This window comes from Scomber scombrus, chromosome 2 (genome assembly GCF_963691925.1).
Source record: "Scomber scombrus chromosome 2, fScoSco1.1, whole genome shotgun sequence".
Taxonomy (NCBI): domain Eukaryota; kingdom Metazoa; phylum Chordata; class Actinopteri; order Scombriformes; family Scombridae; genus Scomber; species Scomber scombrus.
In genome coordinates, this window is record NC_084971.1 from 3,107,847 (window position 1) to 3,130,555 (window position 22,709).

The following is a 22,709-nucleotide window of genomic DNA, read 5'->3' on the forward strand; positions in this document are numbered from 1 at the left end:
ACGTCATGGTCAAAACTGTCGCACAACCATGACGCAACGATGGAAACTGTTGCAGAATGATTTTGTCACCTTCAGCGTCCAGTGGGTCCTATCAAGGTCCTACTCTGCAATGGAGACACAACGGCTGAGAGGGCTGAGTGAGAGGAAGTTCCTGTAAAGTTCCCACCTCCTAAATTTTACCAAGGACTTCCTTATTGGAAACGGAACTCTTGTCCTCTTACAGGGAAGGGTCACTGCAAATCAATACTAAGTAGTTCTGAGTGATCACCTTTATCCTAGGATGAAAAATGTCGATCCTGATAGGAGTTCTTCCAGTATTGCAATGCCTCCATCCATAGGACACAAGAGGTCACTGAATGGTTTGATGAGTATGAAAATGATGTGAAACATATGCTATGGCCTACACAGTCACCACATCTCAACCCAACACCTGAACACCTATGAGAGATTTTGGACCAACATTAGACAGCACTCTCCACCACCATCATCAAAACACCAAATGATCCCTCCAGTAGGGTTTACACACTGTAGAATCGATGCCAACACCTTGCTAAGACTATTAATGTTGGTTTTTCCTTTAATTTGTCCTCCGTCTGTAGATAAAAATGACATTTCTTACCATAATTATGTGATAAAATGAGAGAATAGTGCAGACATAATCTAAAAAAAATCTGTCAGACAAATGAAAGAAAGCTTTGGATTCAAGGTATTAAATATGATGTGCAGAAATCAACTAAATATTAAAGACTATACCACTATACACCATAAGTATGGTGTACATATAATACAAAATGCATGACATGAAAAGATAACTGTACACTTGAGAGAGTGTGTAGATATGAAAATACCTTAAAATATATATTTTTAAAAACAAACTAAATGATTTATAATGTTACATTGTGCGAAATGTAAAAGGATGTATATCTCAGAGATCCAACATTATAACCCAGACATGTGATAAGTCAGTTTGCTCATTTTCTTAGTTACAATATCTACAGTGCTGGTATGTTTTTGATAATTGAAAGAAAGGTGTTCAAGTCATATAGAAACCATCCGTTACACATTGGGATACTTCACTTATATATCATCAATCGATTTGAGCTTTATGTTTTTCTGCAGAGCAAATATCAGAACAATGAACGGTATTCTTTACTGTAGTAATGAGTAGTGAGTTTTACTGAAAGTAGTTATGTTTAGTTATTCTTGTGTCAGATTTCTACCAATGTTTTCATGACTGCTATTCAAAAGATATATCAAAGTTCATATTCCAGTATAATAAACTATGTGGTAAATTTACAGGCTTACCAGTGTTCTCTGGTCCTTTGTGTTTAGTGCTGATGGTGTCACACAGCTCCTCGATGTTGACATATATCTCTTCATCTAGCTCCATCAGAACAGCTCCTTTTTTATGCTTACAGTTAGTTGTTGGTGTTTTCAGAGGGATAGAGCTGGTAGACCCGTGTCTGTGCTGAAGACAGGAAGTTCTTGGTGTTCTGGTCAGTGGTCATTTCTAGAATAAGTGGAACGTGTTGTTTTTAATGAGTGCTGCAGGAAGCATATATACAAAACCACTGAGTATCACCTGACTTTTAGTCAGGAAACAGGAACATCTCATGACCTCCAGGACTGTATGTAAGTATGTTAGATATTATAGGAGCTTTTGTCCATATTTAATTGCTATAGAAACATGTGCTATTAGCTACAGCTGTAAACTAACAGTTTCATTACTTTACATTATACAGTGATGATCTCAGCTGCTACTGAGGAAATAAAGAACCTGAGGGAGGAAACATCACTCTACCTGACCCTGTGATGGAAAGAAAGAATGTTGCCTCTGTGACCAAGAGGGAAGTTCAGATATTTAAGGATATTTTCACAAACAGACTTCACTGGGATAAAAACACTGGACTCATTACAATCACAGGACTGCAGAAGAATGACTCAGGGATTTATACTATTGACTCAAACATAGGAAATATTTTCTATACAAATTACAAACTCACAGTTTATGGTAAATCACATTTACTTATGAAAAATGTTTACATGGTGTTTGAATAGTTTTATTATTACAGCTAAACATAGACTGTTTATAAAATGGACGTAACATCCATGACGTCACCCATTGGTTTGTGGACTGCTGCTTGGAAGCGAATAGTATCGGATCTGAACAGCACCATCTTGAAAATTTCAGGTGCATGCTGGGTAAAAAAAAAAAACGGATTCTACTTATATGGGCATCAGGAGGAGCATGAGGCGCCCTCCTGAACCTGTGAACCAATCAACCTGTCAATCACAACGTAGCCACGCCCTAATGCATACCCTGCTTTATCGTCAAATATAAAATCAGGGAGGCCAACATTTCCCAAATGAACATCATACTGCATTGAAGAAGGCTTTAAACTAGCGATTGAGACCATAAACACATTTTGAAAACGTTTACTGAGTTTATAAATCAAGTGAAAATTTGGTGAATTCTCCATTGACTTGTATAGAGACGGAAGTCCTTTTGACACCAAAACGTTCGCCCCCTGGTGGCCTTTTGATAGAATTCAGTATACAAAAATACAAAAGGCCATAATCAAGTAGAACAGGCAAAAAACGCTTTCTTCCTCACACCATTATTTAAGCAATTATTGGATCTTATCGAAAAAAAAGTAAAAATACTCCCTATATAAACAATGAATAAAAAGGGCATAAGCTACTACTGTATTTGAATGTCAGTCATATATTAGAAAACCAAATATTTCCAGAGATTGCCTCACTTTGAAAAGTTTGACTTTTTTTCCACGAGTCTGTGTCCTATACTGTTGCTATCATTATTGTTATTTATACTTACATAAAATAACTGAACTGTATAGCTTAATGTAGGTCAATTGTCTTAGCATGTTTAATTTACTGTTGGGGGGCATTAATCATTAGTGTGTTTAAATCCGGTACAGACTGTGTTGATAATCAAAAATACATTTTGTATTCACTACTGTTATTTGTTTTTTCAATAACTTATTCCCTCCATGTTATCTTATTTCTCATAGATTGATCAATCCGTGATACCACTGATGAGTGACAGTGACTTGGCAAAGTACATTCCAAAATCGGGAGACCGGATAGCTACAGTGGCTTTTTGTAGGCAATCCCACACTGCCAGTAGTTCAACTGCCAGTAGTTCAAGAAGAGACCACATATTGACTCGACTGCGCCAGCGACTGTCAGGAGCTACACCAGGTGCAAGTCCTCCAAGAAATTCAACCTGGCTTGGGAACCGAAATGCAGCAAGAAAAGAGAGGAGGGTAGAGTTAGGCTGGATGGATTTTGATTTCAACAAAAAACAATACAAGCAGGTGAAGGCCACTAATGGTGGGGGAACCAGACATTCGTCTTTTGACAAAAACATGACAGTGGGGGAAATATTGAGTTTAGCTCAAGACACATTTTTCCCAGATGGAGAGTCAAAGAACAAAAAACTCTCAAGCTATGACACTGAAATGCAGTCTTCACAGATTGAGATAACAGTTCAAGCACTATTGAGGAACTGTACAGTCGTAGTCGAGTGCGTTTATTACGACTATATCTCTGCACTAAGTTAAGGGATGAAGAGCTATCTGAGACAGAGAAAGAAGCCACACCTCAAACCTCTCCTAACTCAACTCTAGAACATGTTGCAGAAAGTTATTTTGAGACAACAATACCACAACCAGGAAATGACTTTGCTGTCACCATCGACATTCCCACAACCAATGTCATGGATAATACAGTGGTTTGGGAAGGACAGCTCACACTGGCAGGTAATGAGGCCTCCCCAGTCACAGTGTCTGTTGTCTTACCAATGGTTAATTCATCTCCATCAACACAGCCTGTCAGTGACCCTGAACCCTGTCCAATAGTCCACCCTGGACCCCCCCCCCCCCTTCTCTCCTTGCAGAGGTTTCTGGAAGTGAAGAAATTGTAGAAACGTCTTCTCCTCCAACACCGCTTGTGGACCTCACCATAGCCTCACCTCAGCATGCCTTTAGTGGACAAGAGTTTTCTCCTGAATTGGATTCTGACAGTGACCGTGCGTCTGGTGTCACATTAATCATACGGAGAGAGCACTGTCTTAGGGATCTCATCAAGGCATACAAAGATCCTGACCTATTAGGGTCAGAGATATATATTAAGATGAGATTACCCAATGGTCAGCTTGAAGAAGGAGAAGGGATAGGATTGCTCAGAGATTGCATCACTGAATTCTGGATGGAGTTCTATGAAAAATACACCATGGGGCATTCTGCCAAAGTGCCTTTCATAAGGCATGATTTTCAAATTGAAGAATGGCAGGCTGTGGCAAGAGTCCTGGTTTTGGGGTGGAAATGTGCTGGATACCTTCCAGTGCAGCTAGCAGCACCATTCCTGGAGGAGGCACTGTATGAAACAGCATCCAGCAGCTGCAAGGATGCGTTCCTACAGTATCTGTCAGATCAGGAGAGACAGGTTCTTCTCAGTGCCTTAGAGAAATTTGATTCTGTTGAAATGGATGCAGTGCTTGACATCCTTGATGTGCATGAATGCCATCAGCTTCCAAATAAAGACAATCTAGTCTCATTACTATCCCAATTGGGTCACAAATTTATAATTCAAGCCCCCATGTACATCATTGAATGCTGGCGTCCCATCCTTCATACCTTAGCACACACCCTCCCTATTGAGAGATTGCACCAACTGTTACTGGAGAAAAACCCAACCTCAAAGACTGTGAAGGATTTACTTCAATTCCCAGAAGAGATGACTGTAGCACAACATGGTGTTGCTCGCTATCTGAAGCGGTACATTACTGAGGCTGATCACCCAACTCTGCAGAACTTCCTGAGGTTTTGCACTGGATCCAATCTGTTGGGGAGTTGTATCCAAATTGAATTCATTGACACAACTGATTTCTAGCGCAGGCCTCAAGTTCACACATGTGCTTGTATTTTGAAGTTGCCCATTGGCTACTACAATTACCCAGACCTCAGAAATGACTTCAACAGTGTGCTGACAAGTTCTGTGTGGGTGATGGACATAATTTAGATTCTTTAATAATCTAAATATGGGAGGTTTGTGTTTTTCTTTAGTTTGATTAATCTTTTCTAATTAAACAAGTTAGTTGCAGTTAGTTGCAATTGTGTGACTCAAATTTTCACCATGAACCAGTTTTTAATATTGCTAGATTAAACTGGTTTCAACTTTCTTTTCTTAAAGATGTTAAAGAACTTAAAGATAAATACCTGTGGACATTCTTTTAATAAGGAAAAATCTTGTTTTACTAAGCACATAACCCCCCGATCTGCATATTTTTTTTACATACAGGGCCACTTTTAAGTTTGTCTGAAATTAGTTGCTGAACTGAAAATGTTCTTTTTTTGTTTGTTCATTTAATTACTAGTTTTACAACAGGCAAATAAATAGAAAAATGGCTTTAATTTATCAAACAAATCATTTGTTTTATTAGGCACATTTTATTTTTATTTTAGGTAAGTGCAATGTTTAGGTAGATGTAAAAAGCCAACATATTAAAATGAAACAAAAAATAGGCTACAGAATAGGCTACTTTCTTTTCTTTGAATTGGCACACTGGGATTCAAAAGAGTGATGTGCAATTAAGACATGTAGGTATTGATTTATCAAACATAACATTTACAAAATATAGCCTACTTTTTTCTGAGCCATGCACCATGTTCGGTGTTTCTGTTCTGACTGATTTACAGTTTCAACAATAAACAGTGGAACATGGAATCTCCCTGGGCCTTGGAGTTGGTCCAAAATAAAATCAATTATGAGATCTAAATCATCATAATTGCGACGGCGGAGACCACTTGCTCTAAGCATTATTTTTAAAGTTGCGTGACCGATCACTATACCATGTTGGGTGGCTAGAGTTGCCAGCATTTCTTTTTGCGCCATGCCTAACCCACGGTAAACTCTTAGGAGATCCATGTTTAAAGGCTAGCCTGGATCTTAATGACCTTATGGCTGGTAAGGGACGCATTACAGCACGATTGAATATAACGTGCGCACGTTTATTAATTTTTGTAGTACATCGTACTCATGATTTTCTGATATATTGTGCGCACAATTTTCAATAACGTGCACAGCACACGTTATGTTAATCATGACCACGTTTAAGTAAATTGTATCCACGATTTCCTATGATATCATGTGCACAATTTTCCAAAACTTGCGCACGTTTCGTTAATCGTGCCCACTCTTTGTTAATCGTACCCACACTTTAATAAATTGTGCTCACGATGACACATAACGTGCTCTCGATTAACTTTAACGTGACCACGAAGGGACTTTTTTTTTCTTCACTTGAGCTCTTACGGGCTCCGTACAAAGCAATCATAAGCTTACAGTAAACAGCTGGTTTAATAGAAGAGAACAAGCTAAAGGTGATAGATAGCTAGATAGCTCAAATGGCCTGTAGAGCTAACTAATGTTTGTTCACTGAAGGCTATTTTTTAGTCAATTAAATAAATGTGTCCTTTTAAACCTGAAAGTTGGAGGTAAAAAATGAATTGTAAGAACAAGTTAAAGTTTTTTCTGTGGTTATTGTAATGTAATTTGTATGTATTCATAAATGCATACATCAAGAGGACATGTAAATAGTGTGTCTTCTATTAAAGTTTTTGCTCGTTTCATTATTAGTTTGACATTTAAAATCTTCCACTTCAACTGACAGCAGCCAGTCAGCCAACTAAGTTCCAGAAAAGGGAAGCATGTTACTCCACTTTCCCCCATTGCAGCTGTTTTTTTTTTTTGTTTCCAGTGGGAAAAAAAGCGAAAGTTAAGGAAGATAAGGAGCTCTGTGTGCTCTCTGTGGCCACTCCTCCAGTCTGTTGCATGTCAATAAATTCCTGCCCTTCCTTTTCCAAACAGTCAGTTCCTGCTCAACTGGAGATCTCACTGCTGGTAAGAACAAATTGCATGAAATAACCTTGCAGAGCTTATGGTTTTCTTGTTTAAAACAGCTGTTTCTGTTGGTTGTACAAAAATGCAAAGCTGAAATATTTTTGTATTGAGTGAGGTGCTGGTCTGCAGGACTGGATTGCCAAGGTGCGAAGTTCACTTCACTCTTGTATTTATCTTTTCATATTTGGACCAAATTGAAAACTTCAAACTGTCTGTGATCTCAGCGTTTTGTGTCTGTGACCAGATTTGTCATTAATAGCTGATATGTGACTAAAGAATCATAGAGTACAAACATCAGATAAACAAGGCGAGTCACAGCAGGATGGAAATGTTGTGCAATGGCATTCCTAAGTTGCATAACTCCATGTTTGTTTACAGCAGCAAGCAGAACAGCAGAAGAAAGTCAGCAGGTTTATGGACGTTTTTTATAAATGAAATGGTTAATTTTACCCAGAATGGAATGTATTGAAACAGTTGTTTTTATTACAGATTTACTAAACTCAACCCAGTGTACATCTTTGCCCTTCTAACAGAATGCTTTATGGGACATAATGAAATCTAAAACACTTCTAAAATAAATAACAGTAATGATGATAATATAAGAAAACACTTCTTGTTTCCCTGTGATTCTTCTCTTCCTCTTATTTCATTTAAGTTCCTTAAAGAAAGTGGAAGAAACACTGAGCATAGCATGGTACACTGAATGATATTTTTCATATGATGAAGCATTACTACAGATTTAAGTGTACACAGCCAGCTGAAAGACCAGACTTTGACCTCTGACCTTTCTACAATAGTAATTTGTAATAAGGATTGTTGTGTTGTAGATGATTTCTGTTGTCTGCTAGTCGTTCCTTTTTATTGGACAATGTTTGTTGTTCTAAGTGTATGTGCAGTTTATTGAGCAGCAGAGGGAGCTGTTGTAACATTGTTGTTCAGTGTTCAGTCATTATGCTGTGCAGTTTGATTCTGGTTGATATATCCTGTCTGCACCTCTAGCTAAAGTCTTCATGAATAGATGTTCTCACTGGCAATAAAGTCACTATTATACAACATGATACATGAAATCCAGACATTTCTCTTCTCTCTGCTCTTTAAGTCAGAGTGACCAAAAATTAAATAAAATTCTGTGGGGAAATAAAACCTGTGAGGAATGCTATCATCGGGTTTTTCAAACTGTAGGCAGGAAGAAGTCTTAATCATATCAGCTGGACGGTCTCAATGAACAAATAACATTTTATATGTAGTAGAAAAAAACATTATGGTTCATCTGTCAGTTTGCCACTAGATGGCAGTGGGTGTATACTGTATCACTGCCCTTTAGTCCAGCAGGAACAAGGATCACTGTTTATGGAACTTATTGATTGATTATTTTAGCTTTAAAAACAAATCGCTGTCTTTATATTTTAACTTTAAAAAAAAAAAAAGTAATCAGTCTTGAATGTACTTTTGTTCAGTCTTCTGAACACATTCAGCTAACAAAAATAAGCTTTGACTGGTCCTAAGATAATAAACTGGATATTCAATGAAACTATCAACAATAACAGCTCTTTATTAATGTTGTGTTTTCAGCATTCAGCCAGCAGGCTAAACTGTGTGTTTCAGCAACAGAAACACAACCTTTCTCCATTACCTCACAATAATAGAAGCTGTAACAGTGTCACAGTCACTGGTTTTATCCAAAGTTAGTGAAGCTTTGCCAATGATAACACACTGGAATAGCAATGTCCAGTGTTAACCACATATTCAAAGTAAAAAAAAAATGAAGTGAAAAACATCTTTCTCACTGAAAGGTGGGACCAGATTGATTTATTTTTGGAAGCAGCGGATTTACTAGTCACTGTTCTTCCTGTTTGAGCTTCAGCTTCTTTTTTAACTGCCTTAACTAGTCTACTCCCTTTCCGTTGCCTTAATATCTAGTTCTAGTTTTATCAGCTAGCTGCAGCTTAATTTCCAGCTCTCTCAACCTGGAGCTTTGTGTTTGTTAATTTTCCCCTCATCTTGCACCAAACCACCCTGTACATTCTGCAGGGTGACCATGATGGATCAGTCTGGGCGACTCACATTTTCCACACAGTATACTCTGTTCAACCAAATCAGTTTTGTATGCATTTCCTCTTTCTTTAATCTTAAGTGAAGTGATCTCTCTGTGAGCAAACTAGGAGTAGCTAGATGTCATTGTTTTTAACAAATCTATCCAGATCAAACTCCATGACGGTCAAACAAAAACTAATTTTACTTTACAGTGCTGCTCGAAAGTTGGTGAACCCTTTAGAATTTTGCTCTATTTCTACACGACCTAAACCTGGATACAGAGACATCAATTAAACACATGAGACAAAAACATTAAACATATCCACTTATTTATTAAGGAAACCCTTAGCAAAAAGTAGTATACTTGAAGTTCATTTTATTAAGTATGCTTGACTGTAAGTATAAGTATAGCAAGTATACTACGGACCATGTACTTGTGGTGTACTAGAAAGTATACTAATTTAATACCTCTTCGGACTAAATTAAGTATACTTTATAAGGTCATTTTAAGTTTACAAAAGTACACTTTCAAGTATACAACAAGTACACTCATCTATATACTACTAGTGTACTGGGTATATACTTCTAGTCCACATTTTAGTTTATTGAAGTATAATTAAAGTATACCACAAGTACACTCTTCTATATACTGCCATGGTACGAGTTATATACTATATGATTTTGAACATATAAGTATAACGTTTTTATTCTGCTAAATTAAATGTAAGCACGAGTCAATGACTTGACCTTATTCTGTACTTGGATCCAGATATACTAAGTATTAGTACTTTGTGGCAGAAAGAAGTAAAAAGTATACTAAAGTACAAGTATAAGCTTTAGTATTAAAGTATAAGTGTAAGTCTTAGTATTAATGTACTTAGTCTTAGACTTTTCTTTATACTTTTCAGTATAACCCACGTATACTTCACTATACTATTCTTAAGTATATAAAATATAGTATATAAAAAGTAAACTTCAAGTATACTGCCTCAGTTTTAGTATAAAATAAGTATACTCGTAGTACACTTGAATAAACTACTTTTTGCTAAGGGAAATGATGCAATCTTACATGAGGCAAAAGTAGCTTATGTGAATCCTTGCTTTCAGTAACTGGTGTGACCCTGTTTCAAAGCAATATCTTCAACCAACTGTTTCCAGTAACTGTTTCGCTCTGCATATCAACATGGAGGAATTTTAGTTTGGTTTATTTCAGTCATTAAATAATACATAGTCATAATCAATTAAACTATCAACTATCACATCTCTCTATTAATGTTGTCTTTTCAGTATTCAGTCCACAACACCCAGCAGGCTAAACTGTGTTTATCTGAACTTACACACTCAACAGTGCCCTCCAAAGCAAGAAGCTAGTTAGCTTTGTTTGCTAACATAAGCTTCTAAACAGCAAGAAGTTAGTTAAGCAAGAAGCTAGTTAGCTCAACAGTAATAAGTTAGTTAGCTTTGTTTGGTGGCATAAGTCTCTCAAAAGCAAGAAGGTAGTTAGCTTTGTTTGCTGATTAAATCTCTCAAAAGCTAATAGTCAGTGATGTCATAAGTTGGCAACAGGCCTCCTGCCTCTCGCATGAGGCCATTAACTAAGCTGAGCAAACATTGCTTAGCAGCTAACTGGAATGTTGTTATGTTAGCACAAATCAAAATGATCTTAACACAAACATTGCACAATTTCACAATCCTCTGAGCAGTATGGATCTTCCTCAGGATCAACGGCAATACGTTTCTCTCACTAACTCACAATAGAAACTGTAACGGTGTCACAGTCACTGGTTTTATCTAAAGTTAGTGAAGCTTTGCCAATGAGAACCAACTGGAATATCAATGTCCAGTGATAACCACATGATGGTCATACAAAAACTAATGCTACTTTACAGTGCTGCTTGACATTTTGTGAAACCTTTGGAATTTGCTCTATTTCTGCATGAATATGACCTAAAACGTGATCAGATTTCCCTGAATTCCAACTAGATACAGCAATCGCAGCAATATCTATATCAGCATGGAGGAATTTTAGCCCATCTCTCCTTATTTAACAGTTTAAACTCAGGGATGTTGTTGGGTTTGTTTGCATGAACTGCCCTCTTCAGGTCCTTCTACAATATTTCTACAGGATTAAGGTCAGAACTCGGACTTGGCTATTCCAAAACATTAACTTTCATCTGCTGTAACCAACGTTCCATATTTTCGTGTGGTAAAAGTATGCAAACATCTAGATTTATCAATTCATTTGAAGGGCAGTCTGGGAGGCCCTGCTTCATTTAAAGAAAATAAATCTGGGTCTAGGTCATTCCAGAATTGCAGGAAAATTTAGGCATCAATATTAGTGAAAAATTGACCATTTATTTTAGTATTTTTTGTTATGTCTTTATGAAAAGCTGGTAGTAAACCATTAAATAATTTGATTAATCAGCTCAGACATCAAAGGTGCTCTTTTTAGTAGATGTTTTATTTGTTGTGTGCTGTGTTTGGCACAACCCTGTTAAGGATACTCAGGCACCTGAAAAACATATATTTTAAGAGATTGTTTAATAAATCCTTTTCCATTACATAAAGAAAGTTACATTCACATTGAATACTCATTTAATTGCAGGTAAGACTTCATATTAATTCAATATATTGAACTTCACTCAATTCACTCAATTAAGGCTGAAAATATCAAAGAAATATGAAAAATAGAAGATAGGACTCATCTTTTGTCACATAGCTCACTTTTTTGGCTCTTCCTTTGGAAGACTACCCCAACCCAACCCAAACATATCCAGTTTACTGTCATATAAGACTAAATAAATGAGAAAATGTTCACTTTTTAAGAGATGAAACAAGAATTTGAGCTTTTTTCCCCTTACAATCTGACTCAAAACAATGACTTGTTTAACAAAATAGTTGGCGATTCATTTAATAGTTGGAAACTTATTGATTAGTCAACTAATCACTGCAGCTAGCATTCTAGAAGCTTCCACACCAACCAAAGTGCCTTCAGTACAAACTAACCATAACATGACGCATAAAGTGGAATTTCCCTTTAAAGAACCCCACAATGCTCACACTGCAAAAGCAGGACAACTTTATCAGAAAGCTCACACAAGCACAGCTGAGCACATACTACACTGGCTGTGAACTGGTTGCCTCACCCTAAGACATGTGAGAGTAAACACACTCCACAATACAATCCAAAATACAACAGGGTGTAACACAATAATATAACATGCATACTGCATCATAACTGTAGGGAAAGGGCCATTCAGCATTAGATGTTTTATAGATTAGGTACATTTAGATAATAATACTTGTACTTACTTGTAATGAAGTATATTCCATACTTTTATTTTGGTAAAATATATGCTATTCTGGGAAGCTTGTAACAGTTTTAAATATTTCTCACAGCTGGATGGCAACTTCTGTTACTACCGGTTGTAGTAGTCTGTGGCCTCAATACTTACCAGAGTCTCCCAACCTCTCAACCAGATACACAATCATGAAGAAACTATATAATCTGGCAAATAACATGATACTAATTACACTAGTTAGTTTAAAGTATCCAATAGACTCATTTATAACTACAATATATTCAGCACTCGAAGTAACAGTCTGTCATCATCACCACCTCTGAGCATAGAGAAGTGTGAAATCTGTGAGAGGCCACTGTGACATCCATCTGTATTTATTAATCTGAATTTATTTTAAGTGTTTTAATGTTTGCCCACCCTCTTTTTTTATTGTTGTCTCTTTCTCCCTTTTTCCTACTAAGGCTTATTTGGGAGGTTAAAAAGCGAGATCACTTCCCAGCAGTTCTCCCTTCATCCTACGGAGTGTAACAATGAATAACATTTATGTACAGGAAATGATTGACAGAGATAAACTACATTGCAGAAATGGAAGTGAATGACGTGTCAGGGTCTTCAAAGGCCAAAACAAACAAACAAAAACAGACTAACATGAACAGAAAGGCTCACTTGGTCTACAGCATCAAACAGTAAAACAATACTAAGCTCCCTGGCTAACCACACAATAAGAGAACAAGAAGAGCAACATAAATGGCAGACAACTCCTACAAAGCTTTATCAAAGTTAACCATGACACCTCTTGTTTCAAGAATGTAGGAAGTGTATACTAATGACGGATGGAAACTTTCGATAATGTTCTTTACATCCTGCAAACCTTGAGTAAACACAACCACCAGTCTAAATCTCTCTATACCAAAACACAGCAGGCTCAGATCTGGATCTTCTTTTCAGAGTCACATACACTGAGAGACTTCAATTCTATCTTAAAGTCTATAGACTCACTTCCTCAAAAAAGGCTGCCGAAGTATTACTTTACAACATTATATAGAATAGTTCAAATTAGCTCTAGCATGACTACAGCAGTAAACTGTTACAGTATTTACATAATGTATTAGTCTCAATAATTCAATAATAAAATATATGATAGTATAACACATTTTTTCAGTGAAATTACTTTTACTCAGAACTTTAAGTTAACTTTAATGAGCAGTTGAACTGTTAAATGAGGAAAAGTAAATATTTGTTCATAATGTGTGCCCTTATACAGTACTGGAAACTTGACTATTTTAAATCAAACAGGAGGGATTATGATGCTTTTGGTAAATAATCCTGGACTCATGGTTACATTCTGTCCATTTAAGGTGTGTTCAAAAAGGAAATGACACCATTATTAATCCTGTAGGATTAAAAGCATGGCAGCTCAGACACTCTTATAGTCTTCCTTTCATTTACCCTGATGTGACAAACTCTCCCCCTGTGCTAACCTTTGTTGGTTCTTTGCACACATTCCTCTGCATGAGAGAAATGTTTACTGTATGTTACAAGCATGATGAATACCTCAGCAATTATCTGCCTTCATTCAGGAGGGTGAAAGGTTAGAGAGCCGGTTACCATGAGAACAAGGGTTTCCCAGAAATGCTCACATATGCCAGTCATAGCCCTCTGACAGACTGCTGTATTGAGGTGCGGCTGTGGCTCAGGAGGTAGAACGGTCATCCACCAATCAGAAAATGGGGGTTCGATTCTTGGCTCCTGTTCACATGTCGATGTGTCCTTGGTCAAGATACTTAACCCCGATGGCTGCACCAATAGTGTGTGAATGTTGGTCTGACTGCAGCTGTATGGTAGCTCCTGTCATCACGGTATGAATGGGTGTGAATGTGACATGTAGTGTGAAAGAACTTTGAGTGGTCAAAAAGACTAGAAAATTGCTGTATAAGTACAGCCCATGTACCATTTACCATGTAATTACTATAAGACCATGTTTGTACTGAGTTAGTTTAATGGCTGATCCACATTGTAATTCATTAAAGTTAACAGTCCTACCTCACAGTAAGACTTAAGAGCGGGTTATGACAATTCCTACTTCCAGACAGAAGCACTGCTTCTAGCAGAGAGAGTTATGACAGTCAGAGCTGTAAATAAGAACGAATGATTATTTTACTTCTCTGACAAAAGTTTGAGATTTTAATGCTTTAATTATAAAGCATTGCATGGTTTATCAAGATAAGTCTGCACCAGATGGAAAATATGCCAGAGTGTCTGGTGAAGAAAAGCTACAAAGGTGTTCAGAGCAGTTTGAAACAGATGCACATCATCCACTCTGCAAGTCTTGGACTGCTTTCTAACTTCCTCATTGTTCTTCCTTTCCCTCTTCTTCCTTCCATCCTGCAGCCAATGTGTGTGTGTTGTGGGTGTTAAATAGCAAAGGTAAAACAAAGCCTTTACTGGTTACACTGTCAACCTCTAAGCTGTGGTTTCTTAGGATGCCACAGATGACTCACTAAAGACGAGTTAAGATGTACTTAAGCTACCACACACACACACACACACACACACACACACACACACACACACACACACACACACGCACACGCACACGCACACGCACATAAACATAAACACTCTGGTTTAACAAGCCACTTCATTTGTGTTGCTGCTTTGTGGTGTAGCACTATGAAACTTCCTCAAGTTAATGACACTTGGAGGAATAATGTTGTAAGGGGTAATGACACATTGTGCGTTTCACATAATGTGTCATTACTGTGATTCTCTTTGAAGATGAGATGTTTTGATAGATAATCAGAGAGTGAATCGATGTAAACTTGAGTATATGTGTATGTGTATATTCTGAGTGTGGACAGTCACTACTGGAACAGAAATGACAGTAACTGAGTCTGATTGTTGTATTCTCAGAACACGTCCTCCTGCATGTCTCATATCTAGTTTTGGGAATAGTTTCATATATTTTTGATGAAAAACAAACAGGCACGTTCTATGTCTAAAACATGTTACACCAGTTTGTACCGAGCTGGGTGAAATCTCAGTAATCACATAGCACGGTTATGTCTGAATCAATGTTTACCTTTTTTTTTTTTTAAAATGTCACCACATTCTTTCCCTAACTTCAACCAAGTGTGTTAGGTCACTAAGGTTAACATTTTTCTGTATTAATCATATGTAGGATGGAATAAGCTACCACAGTCATGATAGTTTTGGTATTTAGTAAAGGATCCTGACAGCAATCGTTCTGGATCGCTTTCAATCTGACACTGCTGGACAGGATTGGTGCTGACAGTTGCTGTCTGTAGATGAAGCCTCTAAAAGTAATGTTTTAGGATCAGAGCTAACACTACTAGTCTTACCTTGGACATGTCTAGTAGTATCATAATGCTCTTGTTATCAACACACATACAATTTATGAAAGAAAATGTACAATACTGGGCAAAAGTCTACTGTGCAAAAATATATACACAAAATTTAACAGTAATTATTAAATATTATTATTAATTGAGGCTCCGTTCCATTTAGGTTTAAGACAGCCAGGTTCCTGCTATTGCTCAAGTGTAAGAGGAGGTCTGAATACTTACACACTTTAACCTAAAGAAGTTTCTGTTTCTGTGGTTTTAAGAGGTTTGAATAATGAGGTAAACATGAAATGGGGAAGAAAGTGGGAAGTGACAGGGGATCACCAGATGCGTGCAGTGTTAGGCCCTGCCCTAACACTAACTCGGGTGTGGTCCTCCTCTCTCTCACTCTCTTTACCTTTCCTCTTTTCTCAATATCCTGGTTGATCATGTCTGGGTTTGGAAGAACTGTCATAAATCTGGCAAGGCAGAGCAGCTGAAATGCAGTTCAATGGGAAACTTTATTAAGAGACATTGACTCTGTGATGGACTGCGATGGTGATGATGAGCAGCCAGTTGTAGGCAGAGAGGCAGACTCTTGAGTTAGCACTCTTACTTATAACTCTCAGGGGGATAAAGGGAGGAAAAGCAAGCAGGAGGAGACACACGAGCACTGCTAGACTGTTGAGAAAAGAGGGAGGGTAAAGAGAGAGTGAGTGAGAGAGTGAGAGAGAGAGAGAGAGAGAGAGAGAGAGAGAGAGAGAGAGAGAGAGAGAGAGAGAGAGAGAGAGAGAGAGAGAGAGAGAGAGAGAGAGAGAGAGAGAGCACACACAGGTGAGGGTTAAGTATCTGCTGATCTATGGTTGCATACATGCACATAAAAGTGCGTGCATGTGTGAGCAAAAAAAAAAAGGCTTGTATTATCTAGTTATTTGTATCATTCACCTTTCACTGGTTTTAATGTGGGAGATAAGAAAGATAAAGAGGGCATGGAGACAAACACTAGTGTCATGCTGAGGACACACACACACACGCACACACACACACACACCTCATGCTCTCAGACTCACTGCACCTCTTTATGAAAAACAGCTGTGTATCTCCTGAAATGTCTGCAAACAAAAACTATTCATTACTTAACAAATTCAGTTAACATGACAACAGAATACAAATAAGTCTGAGGAGAGTTTGGTCCAAATAATCAAATATCCATTCATGGTTCATGGGCAGGTTACAGTGAAAGGTCAAGTCAGGTCTGAGAGTTGTCTGTGTAGGAAGCACACAGGCACACCCAGGCTCAGTATGAACAGGATGTATTGTATTGTCTTTTTTTCTTTTATCTGAGGGGGGGATATTCTTCTGTAAGATAGGTGACACTTTCAGTTAACAGGACTCATCATGAGCTCTTTTACTTCCTTTTTTTGTTGATGAACCATGTGTGGTTTAAAAAAAAATACACTGTTGTGCAAACACTGTTCTGTAAGATATGTCAGTCTGATGCAATCATATAAACACATGCACCAGATTTATTTAGTTTGATTTCTATTCATATTACAGTAACTAAGTGATGAAAAAACTACTCCCTCTGTCTGTGGCTTCAGATTTGTGTTGATCTGTGTTGTGTGTTCATGTCATGGTGCTGAACCATCCACACATCTGTTTATTAAGCTGTCATCATGTTTAACTGCGATTGGCACAGTTGTTTCAGAGCGATGTACTGTTTCAGTGATGTATTGAAAGTCTTTGTAAAGTAAAATGAAAGATTGGAAAATGTGAAAAGAAAGTGAACGATGCAATACTCAATTATGAAATTGAGTGTTCAACTGTTTTTCATCATTTCTATATTCAGCCTTTTTTGTGTAAGCCTGAAGACGTGACTCTGTGACATAGAGGGGTGACTGGCATGCACCCAACTTGACGTTCCACTCGAGTCTTCATTCCTGTATGGGGCAGTGTGGTGGTTTAGTGGTTAGCACTGTCGCCTCACAGTAAGAGAGTTCTGGCCTGGAGCCCTCATGTATGGACTTTTTATGTTTCTATGGTTACTCTGGCTTCTGACTTACTTCTGGTCTCCTGAACAGCAAACAACTCCATTCATGTTCAAAATGAGAAGGGTGTGTGAGGTGTGAATGTTTCTTCACTACTTCCTCTTTGTGTCATTCATAAAAAGAGCAGCAGCACTTTCTCAGCTGGTGTAACAGTGTGTATTGTTCTGTCCGTCTTCATAAGTGTTCACAAAGTGTCACTATGAATAAACTTGACAATCTCACTGTGTCAGCACCCTTCTGTCTGCCGGCTTCTAGACACCAACATTTATGAAGACCTGAACAAGGCTTGCCTTCACTCATTTCTTTGTAATCATTAGAAGACCCAGGTACACCAGGCCTACATCTTGAGCTTGCACTTATTTAAGTAACAAAGCAGATTGAAGATCATCAATATCCTGTTTAATATGAGTGTTAGGGTGTGTAGGTTATAAATCATTACTTTGTTCTTACTGTAATAATGGCAGAGAGCTGATTCCTTCACAAAAAACATCTGATGCTGACATACAGACAGACATCAGGCTTCCGCTGCAGATACTACCACCTAACAGGAAATATTACCGCCCTCTAATGAACTGATCGTCCACTGGTTTCTTTTCTTAAACTGGTACAAGAAACACATGACACACACTTGCTCCTAGTGTATGGTGGAAAAGCAAATACTAGTTCCCAGGGTACCCCCCATGTGTATACCCGGGTACAACAAAACAAAGAAAACATGAGATGCAAGGGGGAGATTCAGGCAGTGAGAGGGGGAGGAAAGGGTGACTCATCTAACATCTGGACTTGAAGGGAGAACCACATGCAAACACAGCAGCCCAGGGTTGATTGAAACAGTTCCCTTACTCCCTTATCAAAGTCAGTCATTGTTTAAGCACTTGAGTCTAGGGGATACACTCTGCATAAAAATATCTTTACAATAAACAAAAAAACGTGTCAACTGGTCTCCTAAACAAAGAAAAATAAGAGAGCCGCAGCACCAGACCACAGACCTCTGCTGTAGATACTTCACCCATGACAGGAAATATTACTTCACTCTAATGAACTGATAGTCTACTAAAAATGGAACAAGAAACACATGCACACACACTTCTTCCTCAGGCAGCTAAAGGGTGAAAAAGCAAAAAAGGAGTTCCCACACACACACGTGTTGCAAAGAGGGAGGGTGAAGAGAGAGAGAGAGAGAGAGAGAGTAAGAGGTGGGGTTAAGTATCTGCGCTGTGTGTCAGTGAGTCAGGAAGCTTCAGTCAGGTCACTTGTGGTTTTTGGCTGCTGCTGTTTGAGTTTTGGGAGTCAGTCTCTTGAAGTCACTACAATGTACTGCAAGATAACATGGATGATGACAACTGTCATGTGTGAGTACTGAAGCTTTCCTGCTATTATACCATCATCTCTGTTACTTTATTCAGAGACAAGCTGCTTACTTACAAACAACTCATTCACAGAATACTGTAAATGGCTCTGTATATAAATATGTGTTAATTAAACATGGACCTGATTGAAACTCTTACTGACCTGTGTGTTAGTGAGTCTGAGCAGTGAGCAGACAGAAAGGAAGAGAGTGTGAGGCTGCTGCAGCCACATGTGAAAGTCAAAGTCTTTTCAATGTCATACATGACATTCCTCTGCAGCAACAAGTTGACTGTCTGCTTTCAGTGTTCCTGTTTATTCTTTGTTTCCCATTGTTCATATTGCTTGTTTTTTACTTATTATATATTGGGGTTTTTTAATTGATTCTCTTCTATTTTTGCTCACCACTTTGCTGCTGGAACACTGTAAATGTCCCAATTGAGAGACCAATTATCTTATCTTATCTTAAAGGCTCAGTTAGACTCCCTGTTGGAGGAACTGAATGGATCTCTCTCAAATTCAAATAAGCTTTTTTTGGCATGACAGAGCAGGAAACTTTCCAAAGCAGTACATGTTTATTTTTTCTTTATTTTCTTTCATACAGTTCCTAACAGCTGTATTTGACTGTTGTTCAGGTGTAGTTTGTGTGTGTGGATACATTGGTGTGAATAAAGTTGTTTTAAAAAATGTAAGAGTCTCTCTCTCTCTCTCTCAGTGGTTGTCTCTCTACCAGGTGGACAGGGTGAAACTGTAGCAGTGACAAGGAAAGCTGGAGAGAACATCACTCTGCAGACTGGAGTCACTGGACTACATGGTGATGATCAGATCTTCTGGTCCAAAGGTGAAGAGCGGTTTGTGATTATGAACTTTGATGAAGGCGTCCTGGTGCGAAAGACGTCTGAGAGATTCCACCTGGACATAAAGACTGGATCTCTCACCATGTGCTCCCTCAGCATCAACGACAGCGGACTTTATCAGGGACAGATCATCAATGGAAAGAGCTCACAGCACAGCTTTAACCTGACTGTCCTGGGTGAGTGTTTGAAGACTTTATTACAAAGCACAACGTCATCCTGACAATATTATTTATAGAATATTTGGGTGTGGGGGCTGTATGTATTGATGTGGAGAATGTAAAAGTGTGTGTGTTTAAATGTATGTGTGTTTCATCATTACTGCCTCCACTATATACCTGCACATACAGTCCTTCTGTTCATGTCAGTCTCACAGCTGCTAATAAAGCTTGTTGTCTCCTGTTGTCTGTTTCAGAGGCTGATCCCATCACACCAACTGATGGACCTCCACATGACCCCTCTGCTCACACAAGGAGTCACCCAGATGTTGCCATAGTTGTGGTTGTGGTTGCTGCTGTTGCTGCTGTTGTTTCTGTTGCTGCTGTTGCTGCTGTATGTGCAGTTCAACACAAGAAAGGTCAGTATTAACAGAGTTCTGATCTTCATATGAGGTTAGAAGCTTTGTTGTGGGTCATCCACAGAATCACCAACAATGAGCTCTCATGTTTTCTCTCCTTCACAGGAAAGTGTTGGTGTAACAGTGATGTCATCTGATGTCAGAGGGTAGAAGATGATCCACGGACAGAAGTTGAACTTTTGCAGAGGAGAAGCACCAACACGAGAACTTCCATCCTGCTTTGCTGGTGCTTTAACTTGAACTTTATTTACATAGCACCTTAAACACAACACGGTTGATTCACACAGAGGAAGAACAAAACAAAACAAATAGAAAACACAATAAAAAAGAAATCAGAAATAAAGATACATGGTCATAAAATACACAGTGACAGTTAGACACAGTTAAAAGCTAGAGTGTAAAAGTAAGTTTGAAGGTTTTCTTGAAAATGTAATTGGCAGAAATGAATAGGGGGAGGAAGAGAGACCCTGTCCCCCATAGCACTTAGTCCTGGATCTGTGGACAGACAGGAGTCCCTCTGCCAGTGTGGTATGGGGACAGGAGCTCTGTTAAATACAGGGGAGTGAGTCCATTCAAGGCCTTAGTAATCTAAAATCAATTCTTTAAATCTGGAGATCACTTACATTATTATATTTATTTATATTAATTTATAAGTGTCATTAGATTTACCAAAAAGTGCTGGTCACTGGTTATAATATAATAATATATCATTTAAATTGAAAGTGTTTTTCTTGCTGTCTACATATTGTTTTATTTCTTTTTGTTTTGTTCTTGTCATCTCTTTATATGTGATGTATATATATATATATATATATATATATATATATATATATATTCAAGTGTCACAATAAAGACTTTTGAATTTTCTTACATTAACAAAGCAGTGTGTTTTAGTTTTTAGAGGGAATCAGTTTCCATTGTTTCCATTTGCTGTAGACAGAAGGTGGAACAAGTCACACAGTTATTATCTCTATCTGCATATTGACTTTGTTGGTTTTGGAGCTTTCATCTGATTCAATGAAGACTTGTTCAAAGTGGTACAGAAGTGTTATCCAGTGTCAACTTTGACGTGCTCTACTTTCATCATGAGTAACTGAGTAGAGAAGCCAGTCAGTCTCTCTTTGCTGTGACATCACAATATAATCAGTGTTTCTACAGGAATAACTTAAAGAACACAACAAGGTGTAAATGAGCAGATCAGTGCAGGAGAAGCAAGAAAATAAGAATCTAATGTTGAACTTTCTGTGAAACAGGTGAACAGATCTAATCCTACACTGTTTTGACTTGTTCTTTTAAATAAAGATTTTAGGACTGAATGATACGTATCACACACTGCTGCTGATTACACTGTATGATCAGTGTGTACATTAAGAGCTACTTCAGTGTGTGTGTTCACATGTTAACTGAGGATGCTTGTCATGTGACTGAAAACCTCAATAGTGTAATAGTGTCATATCTGTAACATCGGTTTGAGGCTGTTTTTTGATGGTGAGAGTCTGTCTGTGTTTTCATGTCATGTTGACAGCACAAAACACTGACTGAGGAAACACTAACTGACAGAACACGAAACCACAAAACCACAATCACTCCCTCAGTCTCTTCACAGGCTTCATTAAGGAAGCAAATAAGCAAATTAAGTCATTCAGTTTATCTGGAATAATCTGGAATAATCTGGAAATCAAGAACAAGTTATAAGAAGCTCACAGTACCAAGATCTCAGGGAGGCCTTGGAGATGCCAGATGTGTATTGTTACTACTTGTCATTTAATGCAATGGGCCTATGCCTGAGCCTATAAAGATGTGTCAACTGAGGGCAGCTGGGAGTTGTTAGAGGAGAGAACCATCTCCAAATCCAGAATTATTACACCTGCCTCACTATGGTACTCTACCAAAGTCCCAGCAGCCCTCAACAACAACAGTATAATCAATTTCTCGTGCACTATTGCTAAAATGTTTAATAAAAAAATGGGTATAAATGGATTAATGTTACCATCTTGTTCTATTTGGTCTAACTCATTACGAACTGCCGGGGGACACCCATTACATAATAAACTCTGGCAACAAAAAGGTGTTCTTTCTATAGGCCAACTATTTAATGAAAGTGGTATTAACACCTTCTCTGATGTAAAAGCTGAATTCAGTTTACCGGAATCAGCTTTTTTAGCTTACCTACAAATTAAATCTATCATGAGTAAGAAGCTAAATGACATCACTACTCTTGTATTTAATACAGAATTATAGCACAGTCTGAGGACAGCTAGTACAAAAACGGACAAAAT

General features: G+C 38.0%; 1 protein-coding gene across 1 annotated transcript; it reads left to right on the plus strand.

Annotated features, from left to right (window-relative positions):
* The first annotated feature begins 4,758 nt into the window (after positions 1–4,758).
* On the plus strand, positions 4,759–21,205 carry LOC134000334 (uncharacterized). Its single transcript, XM_062439682.1, has 4 exons — positions 4,759–4,876; positions 19,733–20,032; positions 20,269–20,430; positions 20,536–21,205. Exons 1-4 carry the CDS (start codon positions 4,759–4,761, stop codon positions 20,565–20,567), a joined length of 612 nt encoding a protein of 203 aa, XP_062295666.1. The 3' UTR covers positions 20,568–21,205.
* Positions 21,206–22,709: the final 1,504 nt, after the last annotated feature.

Bases quoted from the DNA above. Each gene is read 5' to 3' on its own strand.
- LOC134000334 (XM_062439682.1), top strand. From the start codon at position 4,759: ATGACTGTAGCACAACATGGTGTTGCTCGCTATCTGAAGCGGTACATT. The intron at 20,033-20,268 runs GTGAGTGTTTGA...TGTCTGTTTCAG, and splicing joins CTTTAACCTGACTGTCCTGG to AGGCTGATCCCATCACACCA. The intron at 20,431-20,535 runs GTCAGTATTAAC...TCTCCTTCACAG, and splicing joins TGCAGTTCAACACAAGAAAG to GAAAGTGTTGGTGTAACAGT.